The following is a 15,509-nucleotide window of genomic DNA, read 5'->3' as shown; positions in this document are numbered from 1 at the left end:
TTTTCAGTATTTAATGTACTCTCACATAAATCATGTCTTATTCTCTTACAGAACAACCCTATCAAGCAGGCAGAAATCTGGAATAAATAAGAAAGCACCAACCATGGAGTAAGACAACTCTATCACTTATCAGCTGTGTGACTTTGAACAAGTTATTTAACCTCTCTGGAACTCAGTGCCCTCATCTGTAAAAGTAGGATATTTATATTATCGTCAGAGAAAGTTTGAGAATTAAATTTTAAACAATATAAAAAAGAGCTTACTAAACTATAAAGTCAATAAAATACCAGTTATTATGGTTAGGCAGGACAATTAATTATTAACCCCATTTTACAGATGAGAAACTAAAGATCAAAGAGATGAAGCCGATTGTCCCAGGTGTTATAGGCAGAGATTGGCACAGTCTCAATAAAGACTCAGGTCTCATCATGCCTAACTCTCACTGTTCAGTCCTGTTGGTCTTCATCATATGCTGTATCAGGACAAGAAACTCTGTGTCCTTTCTTGCATATTTTCTCTTAGTCTAAAGATTTGGGAAGACATGGAAATAAGTGAGGACACTGACTAGGAGAATCTGACTCTGGCATAAACAAGGGACTGGTCTATTCAGATTCTGTAATACAAGCATCATATGTATGGTTTAACGACCTTTGGAAATTAGACAAAAGGTTGACACTGATAATAATTTTCCAAGAAGGCTATTGGGGAAAATTCTTAATAATTCCAGAGGCTTAAATTGCAACAGCCTACAAAATACAGTTAATTGTCACTTAATCTCACTGAATATAAACACTGAAGGGAGCATTAAAGGTTATCATATGAACAAACCAGAGAAACAAAGTGACATGCCCAAATTCACAATGCCACTTTCCGGGATTTTTTTTTTTTTTTTTTTTTTTTTTTGGTGAGGAAGATTCGCTCTGAGCTAACATCTGTTGCCAATCCTCCTCTACTTTGTATGTGGGTCACCGCCACAACATGGTTTGACGAGTGGTGTAGGTCCATGCCAGAGATCTGAACCTGTGAACCCAGGCTGCTGAAGCGGAGTGCTCCGGATTTAACCACTACGCCAGGGGGCCAGCCCCAATAATTGTTTTTTAAGTATCCTTTTTCATTTTAACCAAGATATCTCCATTAGCGTGGAGACAATCCACATGCAAGACGTGGATCCAGTACTGTGCTGGAGAAAACCTGCACTGGCAGGTGAGAACCTATTTTAAGCATCTCTTCCCAAACTCTGCATTTAGTGATGTCAACTTGGTGGCTTGAAATCGGTCATGGTGGGAGTATTTACACCACAGAAACTGGCACATGCTATAAATCCCTCCCTCTCCCTCCTCCTGCCACCAGAGCCAGTTGTTAAACATCGACCAGCACACCACTGAGTGAAATGGACCCTACTCATCAGAAACCAAATACGGCAAAGGCCAAAACCCAATCACACCTGTGCTCACACTTCAACACGTCCTCCCCCACCTCTTGATGATCAGGGGTCCCCTAATCTGGAACTTTCTATATAGAAGAGGAATACTCATTTCATTCAATGAATATTCACTGAATACCTACCACACACCTTGCAGTAAGCTGGGGGTAGGGATATAGGGCACACACGATCAGGAAAGACGGTCACCCTACTGTCATGAGAAGACAGTCCACTGGACACGTGGGAATCGAGGGCACTTGGCTGGTGAAGACTGAGGAAAGAAACCTGGAGTTTGATGGACAACTGTTCAAGGGATCAGATACATTTATTAGGTCTACGCAAAAGACAGGTTTCCCCTGGAAACAGAGAAGGAAATCAGGCGCCCTTAAAAAAAAAGTCCTTCTAAGTATTCCAATTTGACTCTGAAATCTGATTCCACCTACTGCTCCAGCATGATTCTGAATATTTTAGTCGCTAATAGCCTAGACACACTGACATCCTGAGGCTATTCCTAAAAGTCTGGCTGCCACAAACCTACCTTTTTGAGTTTCTTTATCGTGACCTGTAGATCTCCTACTTCTGTTTCATACTGACGTCTGAGGTCACTGAGGGCTTCCTCAGCTTTGCGTTTTTCCTAAAAGAAAAAAAACCATTTTGTTGATTTAAATAGGTTCTTCAAAAACCCATAGGTGAGAAATGTTTTGTGTCAAATTAAGGCTGAAACCAAGTCTCCTCCACAGGGAGAAGGATGGTGGAAGTGAACCCGATGACTTAGATGCACAGCACTTCTGGAACTGAAACCTACAAGAGTGAACGAACTGCGGATCCACAACCTCCATCCACACATCACCTGGAAGGACACCTCTAAGACTATTACTCACATGTGATAGAGGCCTCATCACATCACATAACTAGTTTAATTAATTACTGCTGTCATTAATTAAAAGATATGGCACAGCCAAGGGCCCCAGCGCGTCCTTGAATCCTGTCACATCATCAGGACTCGGGAAGGCCTGGTGGGTTTACTGTTTCTTCCAAGAGCTTGTGCCTTATCTAAATTCAAATCATATCACCTGCAAATTTCTATGCCAACTGCCTCCCCATAGGCTGGTACTTCTCAAAGGTGTCCTCCCTGGAGCAGAGAAGGGCAAAAGGGCCCCCCAGGAGGTCAGAGGCTGAAGCTCCCATGAGCCCGAACATCTTCAAGTTTCCTTTTCCTCTTAACAAATTAGGGAATTTTACATCCTATGTTCAGTATTCAAATAAAGTTTTCTGTTCATAACTGGTGAAACTGAGTGTACGAGTATCTGCTGACAGCCTGCTATATATCAAGCATGGCTCTAGGCACAGGGGAACAGAGCAGGAGCAGTGCAGACAAACAGATGCTCTCGTGCATCCTGGTGGTGGGCACAGAAAACAGAGGTGATTGCAGGAAGTGACACTAAGAAGACAAAACAGGGAGATGTGACAGGAAGCGAGTTAGACGGGGGTAGGCAGTTCCTCTCTGCAGAGGTGGCATGACCCACATCTGAACACCTGCCTGCATTAGAGTCTTCCTGCCCACTGACTGACTGCCCAGCGGGGACAACTGACTTAACTCCTTGGTGCCTCCATTTCCTTAATGGAGTATTGTGAGGATTACATTAAATTATCTAAGTAAATTAAATAATCCACATAAATTAGATACTCCATGTAAATTAAATAATCTATGCTTAGAGAAAATGCTTAGGAGGAGAGCAGCATTTCACTCATGGTAACCTTTTTACAAGCGAGTATCTTGACTTCCTCCAGCTTTACAGGTGAGGAGGCATCGAGTGTTGCCCCCTTCGCAGGTGGATCAAGACAGTGAGGCCTCACATGAGGTGTTAGTGTGGGCAGCCCTCCTGGCATCAAAACGGACTTGGATGCCATTCAGCAACTCGCTTCACTAAATCCATGGCCACAACCCCAAACATAACAACTTTTCTGGTTTAAAAATATTTTATTCAGAGCTCAATAAAGGAAATTATCACTATCTAGCTTATTCCATTCCCAACCTGCAACAGGTAGACGCCAGGAGATCAGACAGGAGGTCATCACAGCAATGTGGGTGCGAAAGGGTGGTTCAGACCAACTCATCACTAACTTCCCGAACACTGAGATGGAGAGAACACTTCCCAACTCCTTCTCTGAGACCAGCACTCGCCTGACACAAAACCCAAAGACATTAAAAGAAAACTATAAGCCAGTATCATTAATGAGCATGGATGCAAAAATGATAAACAAAATTTAACAAGTGAATTCAACAATACATAAAAAGAATACTATGTCATTACCAAGTCAGGTTTATCCCAAGAGTGCAAGTTTGTTTTGACACTCAAAACTCAATCAATGTATTTCAACATATTAATATTCTAAAAAAGAAAAAAAAACACATGATCATTTCAATAGACAGAAAAAGCATTTGACAAAATCCAACATCCATTTCTTATGAAAACAACAACAAGTCTCAACAAACGAGGAACAGAGGAACATGCTCAATTTAATAAAGGGCGTCCACGAACAACATGCCACTAACACCACACTTCATGTAGACAAGGATGCCTGCTCTCATTCTCATGCCTGCTTTCCTTCTTCTAATCGTACAATAAAGAAAGAAAAATAAATAAAATTATCATCAGATCAGAAAGAGAAGTAAAACTGTCTTTATTCATAGATCCACAACCATCTACATAGAAAATCTGATGGAATCTACCCAAAAAGCTTCTGAGTGCAAACAATGTAAACAATGCTACAAGGTAAAAGACCAATATACAAAAACCACATGTTTCTATATATTCACAACGAACAATCAGAAAGTGAAATTTTTAATAACACTGTTTGGAGTAGCCTTAAAATATCAAATACTTAGGAATAAATCTGAGAAAAGATATATAAGATCTATATATTGAATTATATAAAATATTGCTAAGAGAAATTAAAGAAGACCTAAATAAATGGAGAATACATCACATTTGTGGATCGGAGTATTCAACATTATTAAGATGCCAATTCTCCCCAAAGTGATCTACAGATGCAAAGAAGTCCAGTCAAACTTCCAGCAAGTGTGTGTGTGTGTGTGTGTGTGTGTGTGTGTAATTTTTTGTTTTTTTAGAAATTGACAAGCTGATTTTATGGAACTTAAAGGACCTAAAATAGCCAAGACAACTTTGAAGAAGAATAAAGTTGAAGAACTAATACTAGTTGCTTTCAAGACTTACTATAAAGCAACAGTCATCAAGACAATGTAATACTGGCATAAAGACAGACAAATCAATCAACTGACCAGAATGGAGAGCCTAGAAATAAACCTACACAAATACAGTAAGCTGATTTTGGACAGAGTGCAGAGGCAATTCAGTGGAGAACAGGTAAGTCTTTTCAACAAACAGTGTTAGAACAATTGGATATCACATGCAAAAAAATATGAACTGTGATCCCTACCTTGCAAAATCGATCCTAGTAAAATGGATCCTAAATGTAAAACCTAAAACAGTAAAACTTATAGAAGAAAACAAAGGAGAAAATCTTTGTGACCTTGAGTTAAGCAAAGATTTCTTAAATACCAAAAGCATGATTTATGAAAGAAAAAACTGACAAATTGGACTTCATTAAAATAAATTTCTACACTTCAAAAGACATTGTTAGGAGAACGAAAAGACAAGTCACAGTCTGAGAGAAAATTTTATAGATCAGAACATATAAAGAACTCTCGACACTCAACAATAAGAAAACAGACAACCTAATTTTAAAAATGAGCAAAAGAGTTTAATAGAGACTTCACCAAAGAAGATATACAACGGTTACCTGACAGGGAGGGGCAAAGAAGAAGGGCATAACAAAAGGGAGTGAGGAAACTTATACTCATTCCCTTGATTGTGGTGATGGCCTCATGGTATACACATATATCCAATCTTACCACATTCTACACTTTAGATATGTGCATTTTCTTGCATGCCAATTATACCTCAACAAAGCTGTTACAATATATTACAAAAACCTAACTGATACAATGGAATATACCCTATATGTGTCACAAGACTCAAGTGAGGAAGAGGTGAATATGGCTAGAGGACTAGGGAAGGGCATCAAGGAGAAAGGGAGACTTTCTCTGAGCTTTGATGAACTTCGGAAAGTGGAAAGGAGTGGGGCAACAGTTATTAAGGCAAAGAAGACAGCTGGGGAGAAAGCAGAGCAGTGAGCCAGGCCAGAGCTGCAAGGTGAAGAACTATGGGGAGCCGAGGTGAGTCATGCTTACTGCAGGGAAGTTAGGGAAAATCTTCAATTAGCCTGGATGTCTGGTTCCAGAGAGACAATGTTTAGAAGGGTGTGAGCTGGAGACAAGGATGGACTGGCAAACAGGTGTCATCCCAGTGCCAAAGCTGCTCACTCGGCAGTGGTGTGCTGAGGTCTCAGAGACCACATCTGCGCAGCGACTGACTAGCCACGGATGCCCTCGCTGTGGAATACAGAAATGATGCTGTGGATGCCACACATTGGCCACCCTTGTACTGGACGCAAGAGGGTATCATTAACAAAACATGAAGGTGTAAAGTCTTCATTACCAGTAACAAATTTGGGAAGTACTTAGCTGGAAGAAGCAATGAGATTTGACGACAGCATAATACACGTGCTTGGTAAGTGTTTGATGAATGAAGGAGTGCACAGATTAAATGGATGGAGAGAAAAAAAGGCAGAAAAAGTACGACTTTACTGTTTCTAGACTACAAAAAATAAAGTGCGAGCAGAAGAACGGGATAGCCATTGCATTAAGACTAGACCATGGACTTGGAACCATTCACTCTGTGGAATGTGACATCCAAACAGTTATTCAACTTATTAAGAGATAAGACAACAAAGAGACCCGAAGCCACATATGTGGTAAAACCGTTTAAGGTGAAGAATCTGAAAAGACACCAAGTACACAGAGCAACAGAAAAGAGCAGGACGGCACAGCCACGGTGCAGCCCCCATGCCTCAGGCCCTGCACTAGGCACTCCATGCAGATCATCCGTTAAAGCAGGTAGGTGGCGTTATCCCATTCAAAGGCTTAGAGGGGAGGTTGCTTTCCCACTACTGCCACCCAACCCAGACAAGGGCAGAGCCAGGAGGCAAACTAAGGGCTATGGGATGCCTACACCCAGGCTCTTCTCGCTCCACCGTGCTGCCTCTCAGAGTCAACAGGGCAAACGAATAGAAAAAAAATGGAATGTTCATCCTAACATGAGCTACTCAAAAAGTACGTCTATTTTCTGTTTTCACTAAACATTAATCACCCAAAAATATTTTATAAGGAAAAAGATAATTATTCTTCTATGGAAATCACTGAAGGTAGCATCCAACTTTCAACTCTAAGAGTTCCTATAATGATGAATAAAATATATTCTACTATAAAACCAACATTTGCAGAGAGAATTTCAATTCCACTGTAATCTAGATTTCAGGTTGGCATCGAGACAGCGGTATGTAAAAGTCGAGCCACTCTCCTCTCCCTCAGGCCTCAGCTCTCATGTCACCTCCACAGAGAGGCCCCTGACCTTCCAACCTGAAGCAGCTCCTCGCCCAGTCGCTGTCCATCACACACACTGTTTCTTCATGGCACTTGTCACTATTTGAAATTATCCGCTTTATTTATTTGATTACTTGTTTATCATCTCTCTCCCCTAACCCTACGCCTCAAAAACCACCACCACTAAACATGCCTTAGTTGACAGTCCTTGCGGGAGCCTGGCCTTGCTGCACCCAGAGGACGGCCAGTGCCCAGCCCATAAATGGTGCTCCATAAGGATTCGTCGCGACAGGGCCAATCCCACAAACTCACATCTTTTCGCGTCTTGTGTTCTGCAGCCTGAATCCTCTGATCCATTTCCTCTTCCATCTCACTCAACTGAATGGCTGCCTTGTCCTGGGCTCTGAAATTCAAGAGGACGCACACCTTTTCATTATACTCTTGGACTTGTAACAGGAAGAGAAAACTTCGACCTCATCTATTTCAAGCCCTCTATTTTACAGATGAGGAGAAACACACCATTTAAAATAATATTCCCCGTTCCTTTCACATAATAAAATGAGATTGGCAATTTGACCATTCGGGTGTAAAAGGACATTAAGACAAGATATTAAATAAATGGAGTAGATTAGGTAAAATTGTATTAAACTAGATTGTGGCCAAGAAAAGATAAAGATACCAAATTGTTGAGAGGCTCTCAATAAATTCTGAAAATCCTTTTTGCTGCCATGACTGAGCCACAACCTTAAACAGAAAAAAAAAGGAATTCCATGGCAAAGAGATGGCTAGACATAATTTTGAAACTGTATTATACGAAACGCGCAATGTTATATGCTATGGTTAGAAGGAAAAAAAAATAAGGCATGTCAACAATTATTTCTAACCAGTTCCCAAAAGTTCTAGAATGTAGACCTGGTTAACCCCTAGAAAAATTCTCTTTCTTTTACTAATATAATCAATAAATCACATCTACGGAGGCAGAGCATATTGATTTGCCAGAAAGTTAAAAATAGGAAAATTGCGTTGAGAAGAGTTCCAGGATCATTTTATTTAGCGATTGTCTAGTATGGAGCTATCTGTCCCTTCACAGGGGATGAGGCTTCTGATTAAACCCTAAAAACTTATTTTCTGTTCTCTCTCAGCTATATGTCTAATTATCTGAATTTGCACATGCATATGTCTTGCCTCCTCAACTAGATTATAAGTGACCTGAAAGCAGACACTATGAAATTTAGAGTCAATTCACCCAACCACTGACATGCTGGTAACAAGGAGAGAACAAGACCTAAATACAAGACCTCCTGTTTTCCACTTTTTTTTTTTTTTTTTTTTTTTAAAGATTTTATTTATTTTATTTTTTCCCCCCAAAGCCCCAGTGGGTAGTTGTATGTCGTAGCTGCGCATCCTTCCAGTTGCTGTATGTGGGACTCGGCCTCAGGATGAACGGAGAAGTGGTGCCTCGATGCGCACCCGGGATCCGAACCCGGGCCACCAGCATCGCAGTGCGTGCACTTAACCACCAAGCCACAGGGCCGGCCCCTGTTTTCCACTTTGATGGGCTTCCGCTACACCGTCCCACCTGCTATCAACTTATTTGCTCCCTCGAAACACAACTGCTCTGGCATCAGTTTAATTTCTACATAGTGCGCCAAACAAACATTGAGGGGTGGGGGGAAGACCCCAAAGTAAAATTTTGAGTGATCTACTACAATTTTCTGCTCTTGTTTACTTTGTCTTCACCTTATGGCCTGCCCAAGGTTATGTTAAACCAAGTTTGGAAAGTCAGCTAATTCTACTTTGTTTGTAAATACTTGCTATTTAAAGTCTAAGAATTATGTATCTCCAGAGTAACTTTGTTTTGATTTTTTTTTTTTTTTGGTCAACTCTGGAATTGTAATTAGCTTAGCCACATATCCTTTCTCCCTTTGTTATGACCACTTTTTCCAGCCATTCCTTCGAGACACCCACTCCCAAACACTTGGGCTTCTGGGACTGCTCCTGAGTGTGTTCCTCTTGCCTTTCTCACTTCTGAGCAACTTTGGATTTTTTTGGTAAATCAGGGTAGTCTATAACAACACTGTGTTTGCCCCAGCAATTCCTAATTGCTAGGAAAATGTCTGGTGCATTGGGAATGTCCACTGTAACCTAGTCCAGGGCTCCTACCAGGACACTGGGAACCCAATCTTCAGTTCCAAGTGCAGAGCACAAAGCGCAGAGACCCTCCCCCAATCAAAAATAGAGGTGAAGACGGATGGTCCTTACCTAAGAAAGTACGGGAATGTTCATAGTAGTCATTTAAACGATGCAGCCAGGTCTCTGATGGCCCAGGCTCAGGACACAGCCTGACTTTGGATCCCACCCAGAGAGCACAGACGGGACGAGAAGAGAAGCACTAACGGCTCAACATAATGTGACGCACTCACTCCACAGTGGGAGAGCAGCCCCACTGGTCACAAGAACATAAAGAACACCATTCTTTTCTTCCCTTCTGGGATTACATGGTACTATCCTTAGAGGTCATGTATGGGTGTGTGTATGTGTCCCTCACATCTTTGTGTGGGTCTGTGTATGTGTACGTGTGTGTGTACATGGGAGTCTGTTTTAACGGATATTTACTGGACACTCTGAAGACTCAATATGCACGTCTGCTAGTCACCCCTCAGGGGAAGCCAACTCTGGGGCTCTGATCCATACTCCACAATGCTCTACAGAATTTGGAGTTCTGAGGGCCACTCTATTATCCTATTGAAAGCCCCTACCAGTCAAACTTGAGGGAAAAGATCGCAGTCAGGAACTGAAAATGTCCATAAGAAACCCCTCGTGAAGAGTTCAACTCTTGCATTACTCTAGGACTATTAAAAAAAAAAAAGTCCTATTTAGCATCACTATTTTAAAACATTTTCTCTTCTACGTTTATTTCCCTTCAGTTACTCCAAAGGGTCAACTAGATAGTTTCATCAATACTGAAGGAAAGAACAAAGAGACAGAGGAGCAGCCCTTGCCTGCCCCCAGGCAGACAGGGGGCATCCTACAAAGGGGCCGTTTACAAGTTATAGGTAGAGACCAGCGGGGTGTGCAGCACGCTCAGAGCTGCTGGTGGAGCACGTGGCAGTGAGAAGCATCCATGGGGCAGAACACCCAGGAATTGTGACAAACTGCCCTCTTTCCCAATATATGCCAAAGGACTGTGATCCGCCCAGGGAGTAAAGAGGCTGGTACTTGGATTGCAACACATAATTCTTCTTTGGTACTGGGCTGCTGTTAAAACCAGTAAATATCCCATGTAAGCCTGCTCTGGCTTGTCACAAACTGTCTGTGTGACAGGAAGGGCTTAACAGCTGTTAGGCTTTCAGTTCCGGCTGGGTGAGGCAGCCCAGAGAGAAGGAAAGCAGCACCACCGAGCACCCGCCACGTGGTGGGCCCAGGGCGAGGGGCTTCACCCATGACGTCATCTATTAAGTCTCAACACCCTGAGGATATAAATGTTTACAGCCTCACTTTGCAGATGCAGAAGTTGAGTCTCTGGGAGATTAAGTAACCTGCCCAAAGTCACACGCCTGTCAGTGACAAGGCCAGGCTTCAAATGGAGCCCTGTCTGCCTCTCTGGATGAAAAGTCTCCCTTATGTTTCAAGTGGCTACATAGAAGATAACAAATCTCTTTGAACTGTTCTGTATGGAAGCATTGGCCTTGAAGAGTTTATATGATAGGATCACAGTGACCTGCTGATGGATTGCTGGCTGACCCCATGAAGTACTGCCTGACTCAACTTAACCTCATGCTGGCTTAATTTAGAAAGCTCCAGACTCCTGAGGATCAGGAAGTCCTCCCATAGTATAATGTGACAGTGCAGTTCAGTCCATGTGCACCGGGGTCAGAGAGCCGGTTAAAGGATCCCACGAAAGGAAGGACTTCAATACCTCTTCACTGCAATGGCCAGGTTTTCCATTTCTGTGCTTTGAAGTCTGATCTCACGAATGAAGTTCTTTATAACGTGTTCGTATGGCTGAATCAGTCTGGGCTCCACAAGGTTGATGTTTTGATACAAGGTACTAACTTGTTCTTTCCTGCCAAAAAGAATAATAATAATTAAATTAAATTAAATCAAGTAAAAAAACAAAAAGGCAAATTTTCAGAATACTTTTAGGAAAGAGACCCATAAGTAAAGAACCAAGGAAGAAAAAAGTAGCAATAATAGAATGGCCAGAATGGAGGGAAGACAGCAGTCAGAGAGATCCTATTGCATTATTCTCCATATTATTTTTTTTACAATAGAATAGCAACTTTATTTTTTTTTTCAGCTTTATTGGGGTATGACTGATAAAAATCGTATATATTTAGGTTGTACAATGTGATTTTTATAAGGTGTAAATGTGATGATTTAATATTAGAAGATGTTGGCCCAGGAGGGCAGTGGAAACACATAAGGAGGGATTCATAGGGAAAGATTTTTTCTTTGTCACTGCTGTGTTTCTTTCTTTCTTTTTTTGGGGGGGCGGGGGGAGGAAGATCAGCCCTGAGCTAACATCCATGCCAATCCTCCTCTTTTTGCTGAGGAAGACTGGCCCTGGGCTAACATCTGTGCCTATCTTCCTCCACTTTATATGGGATGCTGCCACAGCATGGCCTGACAAGAGGTGCGTTGGTGTGCACCCAGGATCCGAACCGGGCCACCAGCAGCAGAGCGTGCGCACTTAACTGCTACGCCACAGGGCCGGCCCCTCTTTTTTGCTTTTATAGAAAGGTAAATAGATTTACAGAAAAAAAGTTAACTAACATTAAACCAATTACTTAATTCTATATTCCATCATTCCCTAATAAGGATGTTATTTCAGCTTTTATGATCATAAGAGTACATACCTACTATTTTACAGTCAAAAATTACTTCATATAAATTTATATCTTTGCAAGTATTTATATGTGACAATCCTCAGACTTGTTATTTAATGATTTTATTAAAAGACAAATATTTCAGAGTCATCTCAAAAGAAAAACTGATAAGACTGGTAGCTGGCTAATGGTGCCCTTGACTCAAGTTCAGGAGCTGGTGTGCTAAACGGAATCTGGCACGATCTCTGAAGAGTGTGCCTGGAGAACTCATCCGCCATCACTGCACACTGCTGTGTGTGGGATGTAACAACCATGTGACTCCCCCGCCGCGTCCAAAGCTTCCCTAGGTCGACGGGCCACAAACTGTCCTCCCTGGACAGCTTACTCCATCAGAGCCCGTGCAATCTGGTCTTCCTTCCTCTGACCCTAGGGGCAGCCTTGCTAAGAGTTAACACAAGCTGTGACTGTGTTGTGACCGTAGCAGTACTTTTTAAAACAGAGAGCATTATGCCAGTTGAAAGAAGAAATGCCAGGAATTTAGATAACAGGCACTTATTTGGGCCTGAGATGCTAACTCACCATAATATCAGCATTATATAATTCTATCAAGTCTCACCAAGTCTAGAAGTGTTTGGTATAACTAACAATCACAGGAAAGCTAACTGCTTTCACATGCTACATTACTTAAAAATCATCCATAGTGTCTGGATAATTCAGTGATCTACTATTATGATTTTATAGTTACTCCCCTGACAATGTGAAAAGCCCTTCTGTCTTCTGCCCTATGTCTTCTGACATAGAGAGATTGCTCTTCTTCCGGTGCTTCTTGAGCTCTGGTAAAAACATTTGGGCAGGTCACTCACTACAGGAACCAAGACGTCTGTGTCTCACAGCCTTCTATGGTGCCTACTGACACCAGAGGGACAGCCAATGAAGACTACTCAGAAATCCTAGCACAAAATTCATACCCATCCACTCGATCAACAACCCCTGGGCTTCTGCCCTGTTACCCTCTTGAAAGCAGCCTCTTACAATACTAGAAGTACACGAGAAAGGCTACGATAATCCCAGGCCTCAATAATTGAAAGGCTATGCATACAGCCATCTCCCAATTGGGATAGATGACATAGCTAGATATAATAAGATTTATGATTCTAATAAAAATAGTTCTATTTAGTGAGTGCTCACTATGCATCAGGTATTATGCTAAGCAATTTGTATGCATCATATCTTTGAATACCCTCAACAATGCTATAAAGCACTTTTATTAATCCATTTTGCAGATCAGCCAGGGGCCTGTTATGGGCCGAACTGTATCCCTCAAAATTTGTATGTTGAAATCCTAACCCCTAGTACCTCAGAATGTGACTGTATTTGGAGATGGGGTTTTTAAAGAGGTAATTAAGTCAAAATGAGGTCATTAGGGAGGGCCTTAATCCAATAGGATTAGCATCCTTATAAGAAGAGGAAATTTGGACACAGACATGCACAGGGGGTGGACCATGTGAAGGTACAGGAAGGCGGCCATCTACAACCCAAGGAGGAGGCCTGAGAAGAAACCAATCTTAGTGATACCTTGATCTGACTTCTAGCCTCCAGAATTACGAGAAGATAAATTTCTGTTGTTTAAACCACCCAGTCTGGTACTCGTTACCACAAATACCTAGGTCACCATAGCAAATAAATACAGTGCCAAAGGTCACACAGCGACTGAGCGGCAGAGCTGGGATTCCACCTCAGCCTGATGCTGGAGACCACGTGATCAACCATTACATTATATTACTTCTCAGGTGTGTTAAACAGCTGAACCTTGGCAGAAGAAATGGGATTCAAAATCAATCCGTAGAACTATGAAATACTGCAAAACGTGAGGTTTATATTAACCCGGAAGCTTGGTTAAGCATGGCCCCAAGGTGTGTCCATGTGGCTGTAAACTCTCCCAGGTTTGCTCTCATAAATAAATTGCTCGATCTTTGCAGAGGCCAATTATGATTCAAATAACTGCTCAAGTGAAATATTAATAAACCTGTAGAAGTCAGTCACTTTATTTGATGATATAAGACACAGGAACGGTCATCATCCTTCCCATCAGAACTGAGTACAAATACTGGTTGCAGGAGTGTGCCACATTTATAACAGAGCAGGGTTAAAAAAACAAACCTCTACTCTTAGCTTGTCCCATGTAATTCCAATGCACAACAGGATCATTAACATCTTTGCCTTTTGTCATTTACTTGACCACCAGCAGGATACGAAGCATAAAAACTTTCTCGTTAATAGGAACCTGCCTGTCAGGGATGGCCAGTAAGACACTGTCACCTTGAGTCCTTGTTTATTGGGTAACTGCATAACAAGAAAATGTTCACAAGTGGATGTCTCAGTAGATTCCCTGACTTGCTGCAAATTTCTAAAATAAGAAACATAATGATTTGGAAATTCTCTTGTGTCCTTGGCTGGTCCTGGCATTATACGGAATTTTAGGAATAGTTTATAGTGAAGGGTACACATAGATTAATTACAGAAAATGTCGTAATTGTTGTGCCACTACCTGGATATGCACCTATCCTGCCTCATTACGGGGCACACAGGAAGACCTGACTTCCCAGAACCCAGGCAGGCAGGTTGGAGCCATGTGACCAGTTCTGGCCAATGGAATGGGAGCAGAAATGATGTGTCCGCCACTTCCATGCTTGACCTCTAAAATCTGTAAGGTCTTCAGCTTGTATTCATTCTCATTCAGTCTCTCTCTCTCCCCTCTCCTTCTCTGCCGCCTCCTTCTTGCTTCCTCACCCTCAACAGCTGAAGTGAAGAGCTCCACCACGGCAAAGCCACAGGAAGAGACATGCCTGGATCCCTGAATGACCAGAGGGAAGGAAACTGCCCAGGAGGGCTGCCTGACCACATCAACCTGCCCGACACAGGAGAAAGATGTAAGTTTGTATTTTGTAAAGCCATTTTGTAAGACTTGGAAGTTCTTTGTTACAGTCAGCTTGAGCTTAAAAAGTTGCCATCATAGCTTCTTATTCGTTTTTTTTTTTATCAACCTCTCCCAGATTAAATTACATCCTCACCTCCTTCCTTGATGGCTTCATATTAACTAAGTAATAAAACTTCTATGACTAGGGTCAGTCTTTACCACCACCACCCCCTGTCTTCCAAGGAAACGAGAGACTATTCTGAAGCATTTCCATACTGAAGCAGACATTCATTAAGCACTGACACATGCAGTCCCGGCAGTGACTCCAACATTTACATGTAGTGTCCACTTAATCCTCAGGACAGCTCCAGGAAGAAGTTATTACTGGGATCCTATGTACCACAGAGGAACCTGAGGCAGACGGAGGTAAGCACCATTAGGTAGCAGAGCCAGAATTCTAACTCAGCCCTTCTGGCTGCAGAGCCCAGCTCTCCATGGAGGGACTAGCCCTTCACACCAAAAGTAAGCGCTGAAGTGGTTTTTCAGGGGTCCCAAGTGCATACCTTCATTTAGGAAATTTGATGTACCAGGATTTTTAAAAAATTACTTTGGAGGATGATATGTATTATTGCTACAAGGATTGTTCATATTACAAAGGGACTCCTTTAAAGAATGAAGGCATGACTAAGATTAAAATGAAATAACTTTATAAAATGCTATTTACCTAAAGCTATTTTGGGGGAAAGCATCATTGCAGACAGTGAGACACACTCCCACCTTCTCCCTGCCCCCATCTGCCTGTGTGCTTCATGT

The 15,509-nt window shown here is 42.0% G+C and overlaps 1 protein-coding gene and 1 long non-coding RNA gene across 5 annotated transcripts in view; one reads left to right on the top strand and one right to left on the bottom strand.

Annotated features, from left to right (window-relative positions):
* The window catches only part of LOC147914356 (uncharacterized), a 1,093,764-nt gene that overhangs the window by 1,021,393 nt on the left and 56,862 nt on the right, over positions 1–15,509 (top strand). The gene's annotated exons all lie outside the window — the stretch shown is intronic.
* The window catches only part of RASEF (RAS and EF-hand domain containing), a 72,282-nt gene that overhangs the window by 29,139 nt on the left and 27,634 nt on the right, over positions 1–15,509 (bottom strand). For all 4 annotated transcript variants that reach the window (XM_087444426.1, XM_087444425.1, XM_087444427.1 and 1 more), the window contains exons 2-4: positions 10,870–11,016; positions 7,263–7,353; positions 1,962–2,057 (exon numbers count right to left, since the gene is read on the bottom strand). In XM_087444426.1, coding sequence (XP_087300552.1) covers positions 1,962–2,057; positions 7,263–7,353; positions 10,870–11,016 — 334 coding nt within the window. The remainder of the gene's footprint in view (positions 1–1,961; positions 2,058–7,262; positions 7,354–10,869; positions 11,017–15,509) is intronic.

This window comes from Ceratotherium simum, chromosome 20 (assembly GCF_057802395.1).
Source record: "Ceratotherium simum simum isolate JZ-2026a chromosome 20, ASM5780239v1, whole genome shotgun sequence".
NCBI lineage: Eukaryota > Metazoa > Chordata > Mammalia > Perissodactyla > Rhinocerotidae > Ceratotherium > Ceratotherium simum.
Note: the sequence above shows the minus strand (reverse complement) of the source record. Positions and strands in the feature narration are given on the sequence as shown.